Source organism: Neopsephotus bourkii, unplaced genomic scaffold (assembly GCF_033783945.1).
Source record: "Neopsephotus bourkii isolate Nb327-2 ecotype Australia unplaced genomic scaffold, CSIRO-AGI_Nbou_v1 NB_936, whole genome shotgun sequence".
Taxonomy (NCBI): domain Eukaryota; kingdom Metazoa; phylum Chordata; class Aves; order Psittaciformes; family Psittacidae; genus Neopsephotus; species Neopsephotus bourkii.
In genome coordinates, this window is record NW_026901430.1 from 2,731,822 (window position 1) to 2,750,117 (window position 18,296).

The window sequence follows — 18,296 nt, forward strand, 5'->3', positions numbered from 1 at the left end:
ACAATACCACAACTATTTGTGGGTTTGAGCAGTTTGTGCTGTTTGTGTGAATGAATTCAAAATGACACTTCAATGTTAACTACATGAACACTGCAAAAGCGTTGCATTGAACTTACTCTCACATATACCTCCAAAATCACTTCCAAAGATTTTGCTCTTGCAGAGTGGGACTTGGTGGCACATCCCAACAAAAGACACAAAGTGTGAGATTCATCTCACCCAACATGAGACATTAGTGTCTGAAATAGTTTTCTTTTACAGTCTGTTATCAGACTAGAATGCTTAAATTTATTCAGCTGTTGATATTTATCCTTCCTGACACTATCATGAAGCAAGAGATCGTAATAAGCATTTAAGGCTATGTTAAGCAGAAGAGGAATGATTTTGGAAAATCAAGGAGAAGAGAGGTCCTACTCCAAATCATATTTGCCCTCATTTCTGGCTCTGAATGATGTTAGAGAGGCTCATAAGATATTACAACTATTTGCAGTTTACCGTGCATTACACAACCACATGGACAGTCCTTAAATTCCTAAAATATAATTATTCTCTTACAACTTCTTTATATCTCCTATCATTTGGCCTCCTATTAAGTACCCCTTTTCCTACTGATTACATGACTGATACTGTTTCTTATTTTCTCTTCAATAGATCTATTGGTTTTGCTATGAAATAAATTAGTGTTTGCAGTAAATAAGATTTTGGGTGGTCTCCCTGACAACTAAAAAATAGCACAGCTGAAATCAATCCAGCTGAATAAAGGACAGATCCTGGTGCTCCTCTTCGTGTTATCCCAGGAGTTGTCCTACCAGGAAGCAGTGAGGCACTTCAACAGGTCAGGTCTTCTTTAGAGAGACAAGAGTTGCAAAGAAGTACTACTGAATAGTTGGTATTTCCAGAAAAAAAATAAGGGGCAATCTAAACTTCACACAGTCCTGACTATTACTTGGGATAATTCAGACAGAATTACCACACAATGATAAACTACTACCAAAGGCAAAACTTCTCCAAAACTCTGTTCTCCAAACACTGTCCATCGTAAACCTTTCTACTGTAAGATGTATGCAGAAAGCTTTTCTGATGTGTTGCCTCACAGATATGTAACTACCTTCCTTATCTTCTTACCACAGGCCACAGCAGGTAAAATAAAACCACTGGAAGTAAAATGCCACATCCTCACTGTCTGTTACTCAGAATGTTTCACCATCAATCTAGTGACAGTTTTAATTGCTTTCTGGAAATAATCTGACCATCATCTCATTGAACTTATTTCTGATGCATTAAGCACTATAAATTCCTCCTCTGACTTCTAGTACAAAGGCTACCATTAATGCTATCGTGTCTCTCAAAGTATACGAATGTAACTGCATTTTTTAGAAAACTGTAACATAGCTTGTGATAGTGCTACACCTATTTGAAAGAAACTTTTCCAAACTCAATTTGCTGGAAAATTTATTTGTGTAGAAAAATAATCAGTGGACAGAGAGGTCCAAAAGGCAAATAGAGCAGAGGCAGGGGAAACGACAGAGTAATTTTTTTCCTTTCCTTAGATTTTTTATCACACTTTTTTTTTTCAGCTTTATTTTTGTTCTGATGAAGAATATTTTCTTCCTGATCCAAATCCAATTTGTATATATAAAAACTCTCACCCTTTATCGATTTCCCTCTGGTTCAAAATGGTATTTTTACAGTGCAAAAATCTAATCAATACAGCCTGCAGAATCTGGACTGGTAATGGTAAACATACTAACAGAGATTTCATTTCAGGCACCTGAAGCTCTGAAAATGGATACACTGAAAGGGATTACTCATTCGCCATTGGGTATATCTCTGTTTACCCAGCCCTGCTACTGGTGCAAAGCAGAATACAATGACACTGTGCTTGCCACACAGGGGACTTCAGCTACAGAACCCATCTCTTTCTCAGAGATGATACAGGTTGGCAGGTCGGATGAGGCCTTTGTCAGAAACATTTAAAAGAAATGAGCAGAAGTAATAATGGCAAAGAAGATTAGACTGACACAAAGGTGAGGAGAACCTTTGGTATTCTGATCAGCAGAATACTGTTTCCCAAGCAAACACGGAGTTTCCTTGTCAAATTTGGGCCTGTTTTATAATTTGTCTCCACTGTTTGATTTCAAGTTGCATGTGTTGTAAAGCACTGAGATTACAGTTGTCACTGGAGATTCATACTACTGACTAACAAGCTCTTAAATCCTTCACAATACACTCAGAACCACAAAAGGAAATGCCATGCAACGTCTATCTTGTTGGATATTTTATTTGATCAGGAGACTAGTAAGAAAACAGTCCAGAACAATCTATCATGAGCAGTAATAAGTGAGATGGAAGCTATGAAAGCTATTACAGATATGCCCTTGTATTCACTCATAGAGGGGAAAATGCAGTCCACACTTCCTTGGGCTGAAAAACCTGTTGTGTAGTACAAATGGGAAACCTGTTGAGTAAGTGGCAGACCGTAAGATTCAGAAAAAGCATGAGGCCTATGAAAACTACGAAACATGGAGGACAACCAAATGGCTTTGCAGAGACAAAGGAAATGGGCAAAGAGATGACTCAGTGGTACATTTATAAGACATTTATAAGCTGTCTCACAGGTACAGCCTGAACTAATAAAGCATCCAAAGGAAATACCGTTTTGAGACACTTGTTTTCAGCAAAGTTTCACCAGATTGCCTGAGTGGGTCAGGATACATCTTTACATAAGCACTAAACCTTTCAAGATACACAGAAGTACTATTATTAACACTGACTAGGGTTCTGCTTGGAGCATAACAATTTCCACAATTATTTCATTAGTAGATTTGATTAGTAATATTCAGTAAAGAAGTAATGATTTATTTAAGCACCATTTGCAAAGAGAAGACACCATCTTTAATTCTCTGACTTACAGGATGACCTTTGAATATGGGTCCCCTCAAAAAATTGCTCACCCAGTCCCGTGCACTGTACGTTAGATGTGCCTGCTGGCTTCAGTAATGAAGATGTATTTTACTTACTGTATCTCCTAAGGGCTCAAAATGCTGAAAAGGTGGGCACTGGTACTGCTTCTCAATATATCACAGGAATACCTATTCAGATTCACCTGTGTAAAAGTAGTGGTAGCTCAAAAGTGGCACAGATGCCACTGTTGCCTGAATCAGACACTGAGCTGGCACTCAGAAAGAAAGGGGACAGTGATCTGCAGAATCAACATCAACATACTGGGACATGATGCTTTTAAAAGGACATATTCCCAATTTTTATATTCTTTTTTTTTCCCCTTTCTTTCAGTGAACAGCCAGACTACATGGGCAGACAGAAACAGTGGATCATCTAAACATGAGTTTTAGGAGCTCATGTTTTGGATGGTTGGATGCCCAACCATCAATTTGTATTGCAGTAAAGACTTACATGAGTTCTAAGTAACAGCTCAGGCTCACAATCAGAACCAAAATCTGTTGAAGAAGCTGGCCTTGCTTCCTCAATTTTTAGCATAATTAAACAGCTTCTTGGACAAACTCAAGAGCCATGCATAACGCACTCTTGCAGAAAAGCAAGGAGCGCAGCCTCAATTAGCAAAAGTCACACAATGCACAGTGACTGACTATGAATACTGCTTACATGGACAAAGAGCAAACAGTTGTGTGTTCATTGCTGTGTTTGTGAAGATAAGTACAGAGAGACGAAGCAGCTCCCAGTAAATAAACCATAACTTCCTCTGTGTCAGCAGCACAAACAGAAATAGCAACATGCATCTGGCAACTGCTGTTGAAGCAAAGATGCAGCTCATGACTTGCAGTTTTCCTGCACCAGGTAGAAGCAGCACTTTGAGCACACAACCCTGGACTTTTAGTGAGCACTCATGTCACCTCCTTGATGTCCCTGGTACAACTGCAATAAAGCTTTGTAGATTTTAAGAAATGAATGAAAGTCTATTATTTTGCTCATTCCCTTCCATGCTGCTGACATTTTTTTACTAACTCATCACTTCTCCCTGGTCCCTCTTGCCCATGCAAACTGTGCTTTGCTGAGGCAGCTGTGTTATTCCCAGGACACACTGCCCCATTACACAGTGCTCAAAGATACAGCCACAGCTGGGCTGGCCCCCTTCTTAAAGGTGTTTTTGTAGCAAATACATGGGTGACCAGAACAGGAAAATACAGATGTGCCATGTGAAGAGTCAGCTTTCTGCAGTCCATCAGAAAATGATTTTGGATCACAAGGTGATCGATATGATTTTAACAATCTGTTTATAAAATAGCCAAGACTTCCTAAACTGAAGAGCGACATACAGAAAGATACACTGCAGCTAAAATACACAAGGAGTTTTTGCTTTAACAGAATTGAAATATTCTTGTATAATTACTATAAATTTAGTTTTATTTAAAAAATATTGCTTGAGACTAAATATTTAAGCAAAAGTCCTTAAGGAGACCAGAGACCAGGAATTCTTTAGATGCCTACATACATTACCCTTGCAACAATCTACACAGTCAAAAAACTTAAAAATACAATATAGAGGACAAAATAAAGTTCCCCTGATTTTGACTTTTCTCATAGCAAGTCCCTATTTTCAGTAGTTAAATTTCATAGACTCTGCTGCATAAGCATATTGAAATGATAGCTATTTTTGTAGAACGCTTACCATGACAATAACCCCCCCCCAACTTTATAAATACCTGATTACATGGGACTGATGCAACACATTTTGCACAACAGGCGTTCTGAAATTCATGAAGGACAAAGCCTCTAGTTCTTTTAGCACTTTTTTTATACTTTTGCTCTACCAATTCCCATTTGAGCTTTTCCAGCTGTGTGGAAGGGAAGCTCACATCTAACGCAAGAAGCGCTCTTTAAATGCTTGTGGTATGGATAACTTGTCAGAGTTTCATCACTGGACTTAGCTTGGCAATTAAAAGTTGAAGGTTTTGTATCTCAATACTGTTCTGTTGTCCATTTAGGCTGTTTTTTCCCCTTCATCATAAGATCCGTTACACCAGGAGAACCTTCCCACAAGGTCTCTACTTTAGAGACCTCTTTTATAAAGGGCTCTTCTGGAGTACAAGCCTTTCATATTCAGAATATCCATCTTAGTATTTTATTGGACATGGGATGTTCACAAAAGTCCTTTCCATACTATATCCTGTTAGTTGTTTTACTATGGTTCTTTAACACTGTCTAGGTTGACTACTATGCAGCCAATAAGGTTGAGATGCAAAAAGGAATACAGGCACTTAACTACAACTTTAAATGTCTAAATCCAAAATTTAGACCTTTAAAGTCTTTGTTCAGCTTACCTAATGCTGAGGTGCTTGAACCACTTTGGCACCTGAATTCCTCCTAAAATCCCACTTATTCGCCAGGATAATCGCCCAACTCAGGTTGTAACAGCTTTATGTTAAATTCTCTAGTTTCACAGTCTGCATGATTTTACATGGGTGTTGCCTAAGGATCCTAAGGAGCATTATTCTCAAAACAGAACTTCTGGAGCTGGCCTAGCAGAAAACACCTTGTGGTGGATGGTCCCTGGACACAACAGATTCCCCATAGAGACATGATTCCCTGCACACAGAGAGGGAACTCCTTGTTGGCTACCTAGAAGGTAATATGAACAGGACCATAGTGCTGTCACCAGCAATTTTGGTATTCTGTTCTTGGATAAGAGAAGAGCTGTTGGAATAGAAGCATCCAGAATTGGGTCTGTGGATTCCATCCAGTGGAATAAATAATACTTTCTGACAAAGATTTACAAAAGCTGACCTAAGCAAATTAAGTTTACATTTGAATGAGGGATATTTCCAATAATTGCTGAATGAGGTGTAGACAGCAATAGATTAAGAAACTTAATTTTCAGGAAGAAAAGGAAAGAGCCATTATTTTTGGCATATCTGCAAAATAAGCAGTAATCAGTTGAAAAACATCTGAAGTTTCCTCATTGTACATCTCATACCCTTGACTTATCCTATTTCTTAAATCAATACATGACTACATCAGGTATTTCTGGTTCCCCCTGGACTGACTTCAACATGCAGGAGAATTAATTTTTATTGGAGTACTTCTTCACTGCCTTAAATTTCTCATGTTTTAAATTCTCCAGCAACACATATTAAGTATTTCAATCTTTGACTACCAAGTTTTTAATAGAAATCTTGCTCACCCTATATCTTTTTGCAAACTCTTGCAGCTCTACAGGAGATACAAATCAAACTAGTCACGCATTGGCTTTTTTTCCCCAATGAAATATAGAGTAGTAAGAACAGTCTTTCTACAATGTCAGACAATGTACAGCAGGGGAAACCTCAATCATCCTTTTAATTAGCAGAGCAGTAATAGTCAAAGCTCCTCACAAATTAAAGAAAGAGGACAGTTAAATGAAATTAAGTCCATCAGTTCTTCAGAACAAAACAATAAAGGATGGTTATAGTGTAATTAAAAAGTTCCTGAGATTTGTCTACAACAGGGAGTAGAGTAGAAGTATCAACATGGAACAGAGCAGTCTATAGAAAACACATGACAGGTTACATCACACGTTGAGGAAATTTCAAGGCTATTTTCACTACTGCAAGCTGTCTGTAGTGAATATCCTTGTCCTTAGCAAATGAGAATGACTGACACCCATACATTACAATTTCCTAAACCTGAAGAGTTTTCTGATTGTTATGAAATAGTTTTACATAATTATTTTTCAAGTAGCAGTTTTTGATGTTTAGCTTTGAAACCAAATTGAGATGTCTTGAACTATATTAATATACCATATTACGCCTTCATTTCTTTCTAAAGCACTTTAAAGAAATGCACATTTCTAATGATTTTTAAATTACTCTACTCTGCACATATCAATTTACAACAATTACAACATTTTGCATTTTCCAAAGCACTTCAGTTTTAAAGAGGTTTTATGCTTTGCAAGATGCTATGCCGAAGGAAGAGGCTGCTGATCCATTTTTACCCTTTGTAAAATTACCACCCGTCTTGCTAGAGAGAGCTTAACCAAAAATAGATATGCTAAATATATACCATCTCCATATAATCATTTTAGGATGAATGTTTTTTGTGACTAAGAACTGGCAGTATTCTTTTCCCAATCATAATTAGGTTGCTTCAATGGTATAAATGGATTCAGTGGAATTATGAAAAATGTCCTGAAGTAAGGAGGACGGAAACTGACCTACTTTGGCTGAACAGAGTCTAGAGAAATGAATACAGGACAGGATGTCAGAGGCATCAGCTCTGTCACAGATTCTATTATTTTTCAGTCTATAATATTTTAGGCATAGTGCTGCAATTAATTAGTGGCTCAGGGCTGGATTCTCACCTGAAACACTGGGACTGCACTGGTGGCACCACTACAGTTACACAGATTTATGCTAGCTAAGACTCCACCCCACCGAACAACCCTGGCATCCATTTTCTCTTCGTAATTCACTCCCTTAACCTAAGGGCCCCATGTTAAAGGGGTCAATCTGAGAACAGAAGATGAGGTTTCTCTGTTCAGTTTGTTGATACTGCACCTTCAGTTAGCCAGAGCTTCCTTTCTACCTGACAGTAGTAGTCAGTACTCACAAGTTTGATTTTTGTCTTTCTGAAAAGCACTGCCTATGTGCCTCAAAGGGAGATGATTCATTAACATCAAGGGATTTTGGAAGACAGCCTATAAATAAAGCAACAAAGATCCGCAGATAGTAAGCAGAAAGTTGACTATACTGACGCCCTGGTGGCATTGAAATAGTGTACTATCAGTCTTCCATCCTACTGTATTATTTTGTCAGGTATGCAGTAAATCAACCCATACTGCACAGGTCAACTGAGTCACACGTTGAATATGTCTGAAGAATAGATTTTCACATACAATTATAACTGAATTTAGTATGCTGTAGAGGTGCTGAGACTGAAATATTCCAAGGATGACTTTTCCCAGCATATGTAGGTTTCACAGAAAATATTTCATAATCAGTCTCTCTTGGAACTAAGTATGAAATTCCTATTCTCTATTCACATCTTTTAGAGAAGGGGGACACTAAATGAGAAACGGAACCCAATCTCCTGTGCATTCCTCCTGGGCACTTCCACTGTCAGATGGTTGAACTGATAACAGCCAAAGATCTTTGAGCATTTCTTGCGTGACTTGCCAAAGGGTGACTGAAGTAGGAAAACACTAAAATTAAATGAGCGAAGTGATAAACAAGACAGGAAGGAATTAATTCAAACACAGAATACTCACATTTATATTGTGAGCATTATAATGGGCTTTTGGTTTTTAGTGCTTTCCATCAGGGAAACATTTGTTTTTCCACAAACTAATGATTAGAAAAATTCACTTGTTCTTTTGACAGCATGAGAGAAAGCCTTTACAATGTTTGCAGTTGACCTCTTTGCTGTATGGTAGGTGTGACTGTTGGGCTCAATCTCTTGGACAATGTGGAATTTGAACTTTAACAGTGCTGTTAACTCTTTGGGAATCAAAATGGTGAAAAGAGACAGCTCTTCTTGGAGATGTCTGTGGACCTCTGCCTGAGATCAACTTAGTCTGGTCCTTAGCTAGGCCTCCCTTACTTTTAGGCAAAAGCATGCACAACTCTCCTTATTCCTTCTACAGTCCAAAGTGAAGACTGCAGAAAGTGGGATGGATGACTTTTCCAGGAACAGCTGACTAAACCAAAAAAATAAAGTCACTGTAGAAGACACTGAATCTCTGCATATATTTCAATGCAGATCACAGCACAGGTAAAGGCAGCAAGAAATGCCCATTCAGGCCAGCAGAAATTGAAGATTTCATTACATTACTTGAATAATGACTGCAGCACTGATCCTTGCAACGGGAATTATAACAGCAGTGTCCAAGAGCATTTGGAAGAATTCAGCTGGAATAACTCTGTGCTGCTTCTCTATAAAATGCTGACACTGATATATTTTTGAAGCAGTGAAAGCCATAGTTTGCTTTTGACCTTCAGGGTACAAGCCAGTTGGCAAATTGGCAAAGCAGGCTAATCCATCTCCCTCATGGCAAATACACATCAGCGTATAATCATACAGAACAATTAAAACTCTGCGATGTTGTCCATAAATAAACCAAGTCTTAGCTACAGATAGAAGGTGATTTTTTTCCTCCTGATGTCACATATGGCTGTAGAAAGGACACCTGCCAATGATATTTTGATTGGTGTAGCTAAAGATCTGTCAATGTTTTCATAATGAAGTTCAGCTGTTGCTGCCTAAAGCAGGCAAAAGGATCAGAAGTGTATTATCTTTCTGTTTAAACATTAGCCGGTATGAAGAGCCTTTACAAATAGGTGCATAAGTAGCAAGGCAAAGCCTGAATGAAAACCGTCATCTTTGGGACAGGTGAATTGAAACCCGAGTTTACGAAAGAAAATGGCTTTTCATGGAAGGTCAATATTGTAGGGTAGAAAGAGGCCAAATATGTCTATGTCTAATCCAGCTAAGAATATTGAAAAGATGGATCTTAACAGAGCTACATAAAAAGCCTACATAGGTTGTATCCTACAAGTAGTGTAGGATTAGCAGTACTAAATGTCTGAACAACTTTCAAGCTGCTGAGCTGCCCTTCCTGAGGACCAATTCACCATGATGAAAATATATCCCGACAGCTGTTTTAGAGTTCTGTAACAGGATTTCCTGGACCTCAAGGGATGGCAACTGGCCATGAAAAATGTTGGATCTAGAAGGAGTATCTGGAGGTTGTGCAGCAAGATCAGTTTTTGGCAGTTCCCAGGTCAGAGCAGACACTATGCTGGACATCTGTGTTAAGTTGATTAGCCAAAACTGCCTTGGAAAGTGTGTAACTGTAACAGTGTTGTGGCTCTGTTTCTTTCGGTCTTGAAAATACTTTGGGAATCAAAGCAGTACAAAGAAAGAGAGCAGGTCTATGCTACACTGGAGAAGGATCCTGGCCTCAGGCCTCTGGTGATAACAACTTCTTGAAGCACTTCAGAATTACCACTCTTTTGGCTAGAAGCTGGTGCAATGGCCACATCAGAAAAGGCTGTCAATGATTTTGGCAGCAAGTACCTGCTCTCCTGGTATCACGGCTGTTAACAGTATGGTTTGTAGCAATGCTACAAAGGTGTCTGATGGCCAACTAATCCTCCTACAGAGTAGATGTTCAAGCTGATACATCATGCAGGACGGTTTAACTACAGCAGTAAGTCAGATGGACTCTGCACTGGGGATATGGTAGTTAATTCATTGCCACACAGACTCTCTCCAAAGCCAATTGTGTAAAAAATATCTCACTCAAGCTCTTTTTGGATAGAAGACTAATCCTAAACTCTGAACACATGCTAGGGCTGCCCTAGGTATACCAGCCTTTTGTGGTACAGATGTTTTCTGTTGCATTAGTCTGTTCTATTGAATAAATTAATTCCTTAGGAACATATATAAAGCCTAAAGAAAAGGAAGAGCTCTTCAGAAAAAAGCACTGCAGAAGTTCAATGGACAATCTGAAATATTTAGCTGCTGACGCCAAAAAGGGGATAATGCCAGAATCCCTATTCCTGTATGGAAGCTTCCAAGAAGGACTCTACAATACTTAGGTGCATCACAGCTATGGCCTCCTCATTTTGACAGTCCCTTTAGAAACCATGCCCCATGTGAGGTTAAGACTAGAAATAAATATAATTCACTGTTACTCTGCGCTTTTGTGCATGTGCTTCCTCAAATATTTGTACATCACATTTCACCTTTCTAAACTCTTTCTTGCCAAGGAATTAATTCAATCATGTCACAGTTCAGTGTTTATTTTATCCAAACACTCTGTACATGCAATTTCACTTTAAATCTGATCTGAATAGTCTGGTAGATTAGAAAAAGACATTGTCTTTAGTACAGTAACTACGCAGAAGAGCAAGTATATACAAGACCAAGTAACTGCTTGAATGATCAGGCCATACATCCTTAGTAAAATGGCATTTAAGTGTGAAAAATGAAACCGGTTTCATAAGAAACACAGGAAAGATGAGTTACTTAATGTGCGGGTGCCTTCTTCTGTCTTTCTTTAACCTTTGACTACTTAAGCTTGGAATTTCAGTGTTCCCTTGATGCATTTTTTGTTTTTAAGAAGCAACAGAAAAACACAAACTTTCTGTGGTCATACTTCCCTAAAGGTGTGCGCCAAACCTAAGAAATACATAGTTTTTTTTCTGCAAATTCTCTTTTTGTGGAGGTGTCAATAGGGACAGAGAGAAAGAGGAAAGGGGGACTGCAGAGAGAGGTGTGTGTATGTAGCAATATGAGAAGCAAATGGATTTAAAGTATTGGCTCCTTTCACAAATGTTAAGAACAAAAAGTATAAAGAATTTGACAGTCTTCTACCTCAAAGAAGGGAAGGCAACTGTAAGACTGTTAGAAGAACTGAGAAATTCTCAGTTTAGAAATGAGAATTTCTAGAACTAAACAGAAATTATGAGTGTCAAATACAAACTGAAGGACGATTACTTTTGTTTTTTTTTTGGAAATGTCCTAAAGAGAAACCAAACAGCACAAACCCCATGGATTTTTCCACCCTCAAAAAATCCATTAATGAGTCCAGATCTTAGGCTGCAGCTCCAAACACTGGCAGTCCTTCAGGTACAAGTCAAACAGTCACCCATCATCTCTGTTCCTCCATTTTCACACTAATTTCTGCCTTTCCCCATAAATGGAATTTCTTACTGTTTAAAGAGCTAGAGATAGGCAGCCAGTGGAAAGTATCAGAGGGGTGGCCCATGCTTTTCCAGGTGGGCCACAGTGTATCCAGGCCAACATACTCAGGAACATTCTGGAACCTCTGCTATTTGTCCTTTTTAAAGTACACCAAGTTATATTAATCTTTATTTAGGAAAAAAAATAAAATAATTTATCCTTTTATTTTGAAAGTATTAGGAATTTTCTGGGGAATGCAGAAATCATGAGGACAGAGTCTATATTCTTCAAGCTGATACAGAAAAGCGAATTTTCACACAAACTGACAATGATGCAGTACAGTGACAGCAGTGAAGTGCAGGGGTTTGAGGCAGGCTGAGAGACTGCTGGTCTATCAGTTGCAAAGCTTTCCTTGTTGTCTGACTCCAGATGAGCAATCTGCAGTTTACCCTTACTATCCTCTTCATGGCACAGAACCTCATGATTTTTTCCATCTGCGTATGACAGCTTGTTTATTCTGACCTTGTTACTCATCTTATGTTTTCTTACTTATCTGATGTTTTCCTTCCTCAGTAAAATCAAGCTTTACTTCCAGCATGCATAGCTATCACTGATTCTAGGAAGAAAGTCTCAAGTGCAAATGTACACCTATGCTTTAGCCTAAGACTCACTGTACTGCCAGAACAATCCTGAACCTAGATTAACACCCATGAAGAAAGATATATTGGAACTGAGAAATCTGAAGTATCTAGTAATAGAGAGAAATGCCTGTTGGTGGCTGTAAAAGCATCCTTTAGTAATTCAGAAGACAGTAGGGATGGAGAGGTGTTTTCCCAATTAGTTCATGGAGGTAAGGAGAAACCTTATCTTTCTTCTAAAAATTAATCAAAACAGCTTAGAGGTGAGACAAACATAACTATGACCCTAGCACATCAGATACAAAAGCCTCTTCACTGCAGTTACTTATTCCCTTACTTAATGTCTAATTGCCTCATGCAGCTGACACAACAGACCTACTGGAGATCATCTCTTTTTGAGCTACAACAATGTGGTACTAAAACAGAGCTAGTTTGCATATTTTGTGAGTAAAAAATTAGTACATAGCTAGCACCTTTCCTAATTATTTTCTTCATTAATGGAAGCACTTCTAACCTTCAGGGAATATTTTTAACACATAATAAAATACATGGTAAAAATGCAAGCAACTGGGCTTCTGCTGAAAGCCAAAAAAAGTCACGTCTTTCAAAGCAGGTCTCATATCTGTCAGTGGCAGATTGAAATTACATGCATTAATTTTGCAGTGCAGAATGAATGCAGGGTCTCTGCAATAAACACTGAAAATTATTATTAGGTAAATATTTTGTTGTTTAACAAGTTATCGTGGAGGGGTACATTTCATGAGTCCCAACTTAAGATCATAACCACACTACTTTAAGGATCTGAATTTGAAATTTGTACTGTGCCAAGTGTTCTTTTGAATGATGATTTCTAAGAAAAATTGGTGACTTGGACCACTGGTTGTATTCCACAGTATTCAGCAAATCTGTCACTTGCATCTGTTCTGTACTAGGATGTGCCACTTATCATCCAAGATTCTGGTTTTGTCAGCTTTATGGGGGAAAAAAAGTAGTAGTACGTAGATTGGTAATGACATGCTCCATTACAGAGTAAAATGTCCAGAGTGCATTCATTTCAAGAAAACGAAACATAAATGTAAAAAGCACATAGGAAATCCATTTCAACTCTTAATCAAATTCAGTGGGATCAAACCTTGATGGTCCTCTAAGAAAGAAAAGAGTTTTTATCTTGGCATAACAGAACAGATGTTCATTTTTGTTTAAAGAACAGTCACTGCATTTAGACTTGGGCTTTTTCATATCCTCCCAGTCTCTCCTAGAGCTGTGGACTCCCTCCTTGCATGAGCCTGATAAGTGCTCAGCATCTCAGGCAAGAGTCATGCTTAAATCCACTCTATGCCAGGAGGAACTTGCAGTCTTGCAAGTCTACAGTTCTTGCTGTCACGCCACCAGGCAGTCAACATTCTTGTCACAGACAGCCTGTCTGTCCTTGTCAACAGAAAGTCAGTTCCTGACAAGCCCATTAAGTGCCATGCCACAGCACCCCTGGTTCACCCCATCTTGTTCCAGAAATTCATATTAGCACAGGACCAGCAACTACTTTCACATCTCAAACAGAAGGCACAGGCATTATGGAAAAGCTAACATCTCCAGCATACCTGTGGAACAGTCTGAACCTGTCCACTGCGGTTCACAGCTGCAGAGTCCCGCATCCAGGAGGAACGTCCCATGCCCTGAGCACTGCTCCTGGCACACAGGAAGGGAAGTCTCACAGTTCACACCGCCCCAGCCTGTGGAGCAGTGACATTCCCCTTGAACGCACACACCATGGCCGGAGCACATAGGATCCAAGCAGTCCTCTGGAAAGCAGGAAATACACAATTTAGAGCATAAAACTCACATCTTTACAGTGGTTTCCTAGAGAAATGCAACATCAGGGGTTCACATTAATTTAGTGCTTTTCGTGCAAACACCCGAACTGAAACGATGATAATAAACACAAGGAAAAAACAGTCTATGCTAACTGTGCAAAAGTTAAGTCAAAACCAAGAAAAAAAAAGCCAGCATGTATACTGTTAGAGATCTGCATGATTCCCTTGTCAAGGATATTGTCTTATTTTTAGAACACAGATTCCCAAGACAGATCTATTGGTCCAAGTCAGTGAAGCTTGTGTTTCAGTAGCAAGGCTGGGAAAGAACTGAGACAATTAATAATTACTTCTACAATTGTGCATTGTGTTTCCATTTGAGTATTTGTGCTCCATGTTTTATCTGTATCTGGGAAAAGAAGGATTTATTCTTTCATCTTCCTGTGGAAAGCTATCTCTACAGCTGAAAATTTGATACAAGAAAAGTGGCCATCTACTGATCCTGAGTAGTGAATCTCTGACTCAATGCTTGCTGTGAAAAAAACTATCTTATACAGTCATAAAAAGCATGCACTGGGCAATTGCAGATAATGAACAGATTCATAAAAGTCATAAAGTACTGATGAACAGTTTGCAAACAAAGAGCTAAATTTGTTCTCAATTTGAATGGAAGTATTTCTAGCAAAAAATTCAGAAGCTCTGTAGAAGAATTTAAATCAGCTGGTTAGTCCTTTACAATCAGCACATTCCTTCATAAAGCACCAGCATTTCTTTAACAAGACAGATTTTAAGCAGAACACAGCATGCCTTCTCCAGGGGCTGCAGGAGGACTGCAGAGTTGAAAGGGATTTGGGGGGTCCGAGCCCCAGAAACAATTAGCCAAAAGCTTATTCATGTTAGAACAAGCTTCAGACTAACATTAAAGAGGTCCTTGGAAAGTTCTGCATGTATTTCTCAAGTATCAGCACAAGTACTGTTTCAATAATTAAACTGTAAACTTAACAAACAGTATTCTGTGCTACAGGAATGAAGAGATGCTCTCTGCTAAATACCTCAGACATAGAGATTAACAGCCTCCAGTTTATAGGACCTTTTGACCCGAGGATAAATCTTTTTAAAAGATTTATCTTTTGAGCTGCTGTGCCACCAATTCAAGATCTTATTTCAAGATTTATGTTGTATCTTTTTCTGCCTTCCAGGCTTGTTGCACAGCACAATGTCGTTCTGAATAGAGGGGAATCATTGTTTCTGGACAACATGTACCTTGCTAAGCCCTGGACAAAAATACTCAGCAATTTTCTCTCATCCCGAAACAACTCTTTATTTTGCTGATCTAAAATTCATTGTGTGACTCCATAAAGGGTTTAAAAAGTATCATTCACTTTAGCAATCATAATCTCACAGGACAAATAAAAAGGACTCCCATAGCCATGAATACATGCAGCTACTGGTGTTCCCTGGATAGTACATCTGCTGCTATGTCTGCTAAGTTAATAGTACTGCTACAATACTGAACTCATATTTACTTACAATAATGTAATCTGAATTCCTGACAGAATCACTTCCACTACTGCACAAGTTACGTTGTACAATACAGTAAACTGGACAGCCATGTCATGCACACACAGTTACAATAAAATCCCACCGTACTTGGTTGCACAGGTTTGCTTCATCCACCCTATTTCTACATATTCTACCTTTAAACGTCTCTTACTTTCAAGATGCTATGCTTTCACACTTAGCTTCAATAACTGAGTACATTTAGCTCAACTAGTGTTTTCAACCATTCTGCAGGATCACGTTATGGCAAGAAACAAAGCAACTGAAAGCAGCAGTTAGCTTCTCACCAGCTACAGGCTTGCTTGGCATCACAGCCTCAGTGAACAACTCTATGTATTACTTTCTTCCCATTTGGGTTTTCTTGGTTTTTTTTCTGTTTCTGAAACCACCAACAACTGAGTATGTCAGTAGAATTCTCTTGATCCTCCCTTTAAAAACTTGTACCAGGTATGTCAAATCCATCCAATCCATCCTGGAGATTTGTCTGACTAGAGAATTCAAGCCATATAAAGAACCTCCTCTGTGTGGCACTCAAAAGAATTACTTAAAATCTATACAGCAGGAAGCACAAAGTATGCTGTTGCTAGCTTCAGGCTAAGAAGACTAGTGAAAAATCATCACATCAGGGCAAGCACGAAGAAGAGTTGTGCTTTCTGAGGCTATGCACAGGGGAAGAAAGTCAATTCTGATGAGCTATCTCAGAAATGCTAAGAGGCAAATAACAACCACTTCTTTTGATAGATGAGGGCAGAGGCACATAGGTTCTGCAAACAGCAAAAGTACAATTACTTGTTCTCAGAATTTCCCTCTTATTAGCCAAGCCTTGGAAGATGCTGGTGTAGCATCCTGAACACAGGCTCACAGTAAAAATGACATATGACAACAGAATTACACAATATGCTCTAGTAAACTGAAACTAACTGCTGCTCTTTTGGCTTTATATTGTCAGTCGTTCCACGCAGAAAAATCTAAGACGTAACAGAAGGAAGAAATGGAAAAGCCGATTGTGATCTTCTGATTGCTCTGGAGAACCACCAATCATGTTTTGTTTACATGATCTGACTGCCTTACCCTTAGCTTTTGGCCAAGTAAAAAAGTCTGCACCTGCTCTCTGACATTGTCTGCCTGGGGACTGAGGTTACTGGCAGCAAGGAGGACTGGGGACGCCAGCCACCCTTCCTGAAAAAGTATCTGGAGCCTGAGAAAAGTGGAGACAAACAAATCAAGATGGTCTCACAACTTTCACCAAAAAACAGGAATCCTTGCTTGCTGGGATGTTTTCCAGGATACTTCTGGAGGACTGAGAACAAGCTGCTTGCTAAAAGGCAAAAACTTCCACCCAGTTCTGTTCTTGCTACTGAGATTCAACAGAGGAATGGAATAGAAATCATCTGAGAAGTCGCGTCCTTGCAGACCGAAACAGAAACCAAGTATTTCAGAGGACTGCCCATGCAACAATTATAAGACAGTTTTATTAGATAATGTTAAAAAATTTTAGTCTTTTAAAATAAAAATGTGAATCTTGGAAGTGATCAGCTTCCACTGACTGTTACTGGGACCTGAATGTTTTTACCTTTAGTAATTTTCTATTAACATTACTTTTTTTGACAAAGGTGCTTTTGAGCTTCACAGTAGGCTTCTCACATCCAAATGAGTTTCTTACCTACCTTAAAACAGGTTTGGTGATTAAAACCAAAAATCAATCCCCTGATGTATAGAGAAGGAAATGACACAAACCTTCTTCACAAATCTCTCCTTTGTATCCAGGGACACAGATGCAAATGCCCATGATACAAGTACCATGGCCAAAGCAGGTTGGATCAAGGCACTGTTCTTCTGGAACATCACACTCAGGTCCTTTCCACCCATTTCGACACACACAGTGTCCTTTCTCATATTCTCCATTTCCGCTGCACAGCACTGGACAGGAATCTGAAGAAGGCAGATTGACCTTTTAACTGTATTTACATACTTACGTAGATGAACATTTACAGAATTTGTTGTTCTGTAAAATTGCTTTTCTACTCCATCCCCCCCATCCTCCTTGATTCAAGTGCTGTGACAGGCTGAAATCTCTGAGCTAGGTAGTGCAGCAGTAATACGATACCCTCATCTCCTCAGTCTGCTTCACTAGTGTACCTTAATTTGGGCCTGAAATGGGCTATCCTAGAAGATAAAAAGAATTCCATCCTCTTGATTTGCCTCAGCAGAAAATTTGCAGTGACACCTGCGTATGATTTTCAGTAAGATTGTGTCCCGGTAAACTGAATCAAGTCACTCCCTTTTCTTCTTTCTTCTAAGCAGACTTAACATCACTGAAGTTTTATCCATTACAGATCTGCACTTAAATCAGTGTTGTGGAAGCTTAGTTTTATAATCCAGTATCAATTTTTGAGCAATGTCAGTCCTAAATTTGAGGGAATGTTGGAAAACCACAAGAACTTCCAGACATCACATGGAGCTGACGATGGGTAATACCGACAGAAACAAGCTCACTTAAAATTATTTTAGCATAGGGCTTTTTGTCCCAGTGACACAGAACAGTCACTAAGCTGCTTCAGGTTTCTTTTCTACATCCTATACAAGTTAAGACCATTGAAGCATTTGACTTCCACAGTTTTCGCCAAAGTGAAGCTGTTTGTCACTT

General features: G+C 38.9%; 1 protein-coding gene across 5 annotated transcripts in view; it reads right to left on the reverse strand.

Moving 5' to 3' along the window:
- The window catches only part of TENM1 (teneurin transmembrane protein 1), a 363,157-nt gene that overhangs the window by 103,175 nt on the left and 241,686 nt on the right, over positions 1–18,296 (reverse strand). For all 5 annotated transcript variants that reach the window (XM_061358101.1, XM_061358102.1, XM_061358104.1 and 2 more), the window contains 2 exons: positions 17,387–17,581; positions 13,880–14,080 (listed from right to left, as the gene is read on the reverse strand). In XM_061358101.1, coding sequence (XP_061214085.1) covers positions 13,880–14,080; positions 17,387–17,581 — 396 coding nt within the window. The remainder of the gene's footprint in view (positions 1–13,879; positions 14,081–17,386; positions 17,582–18,296) is intronic.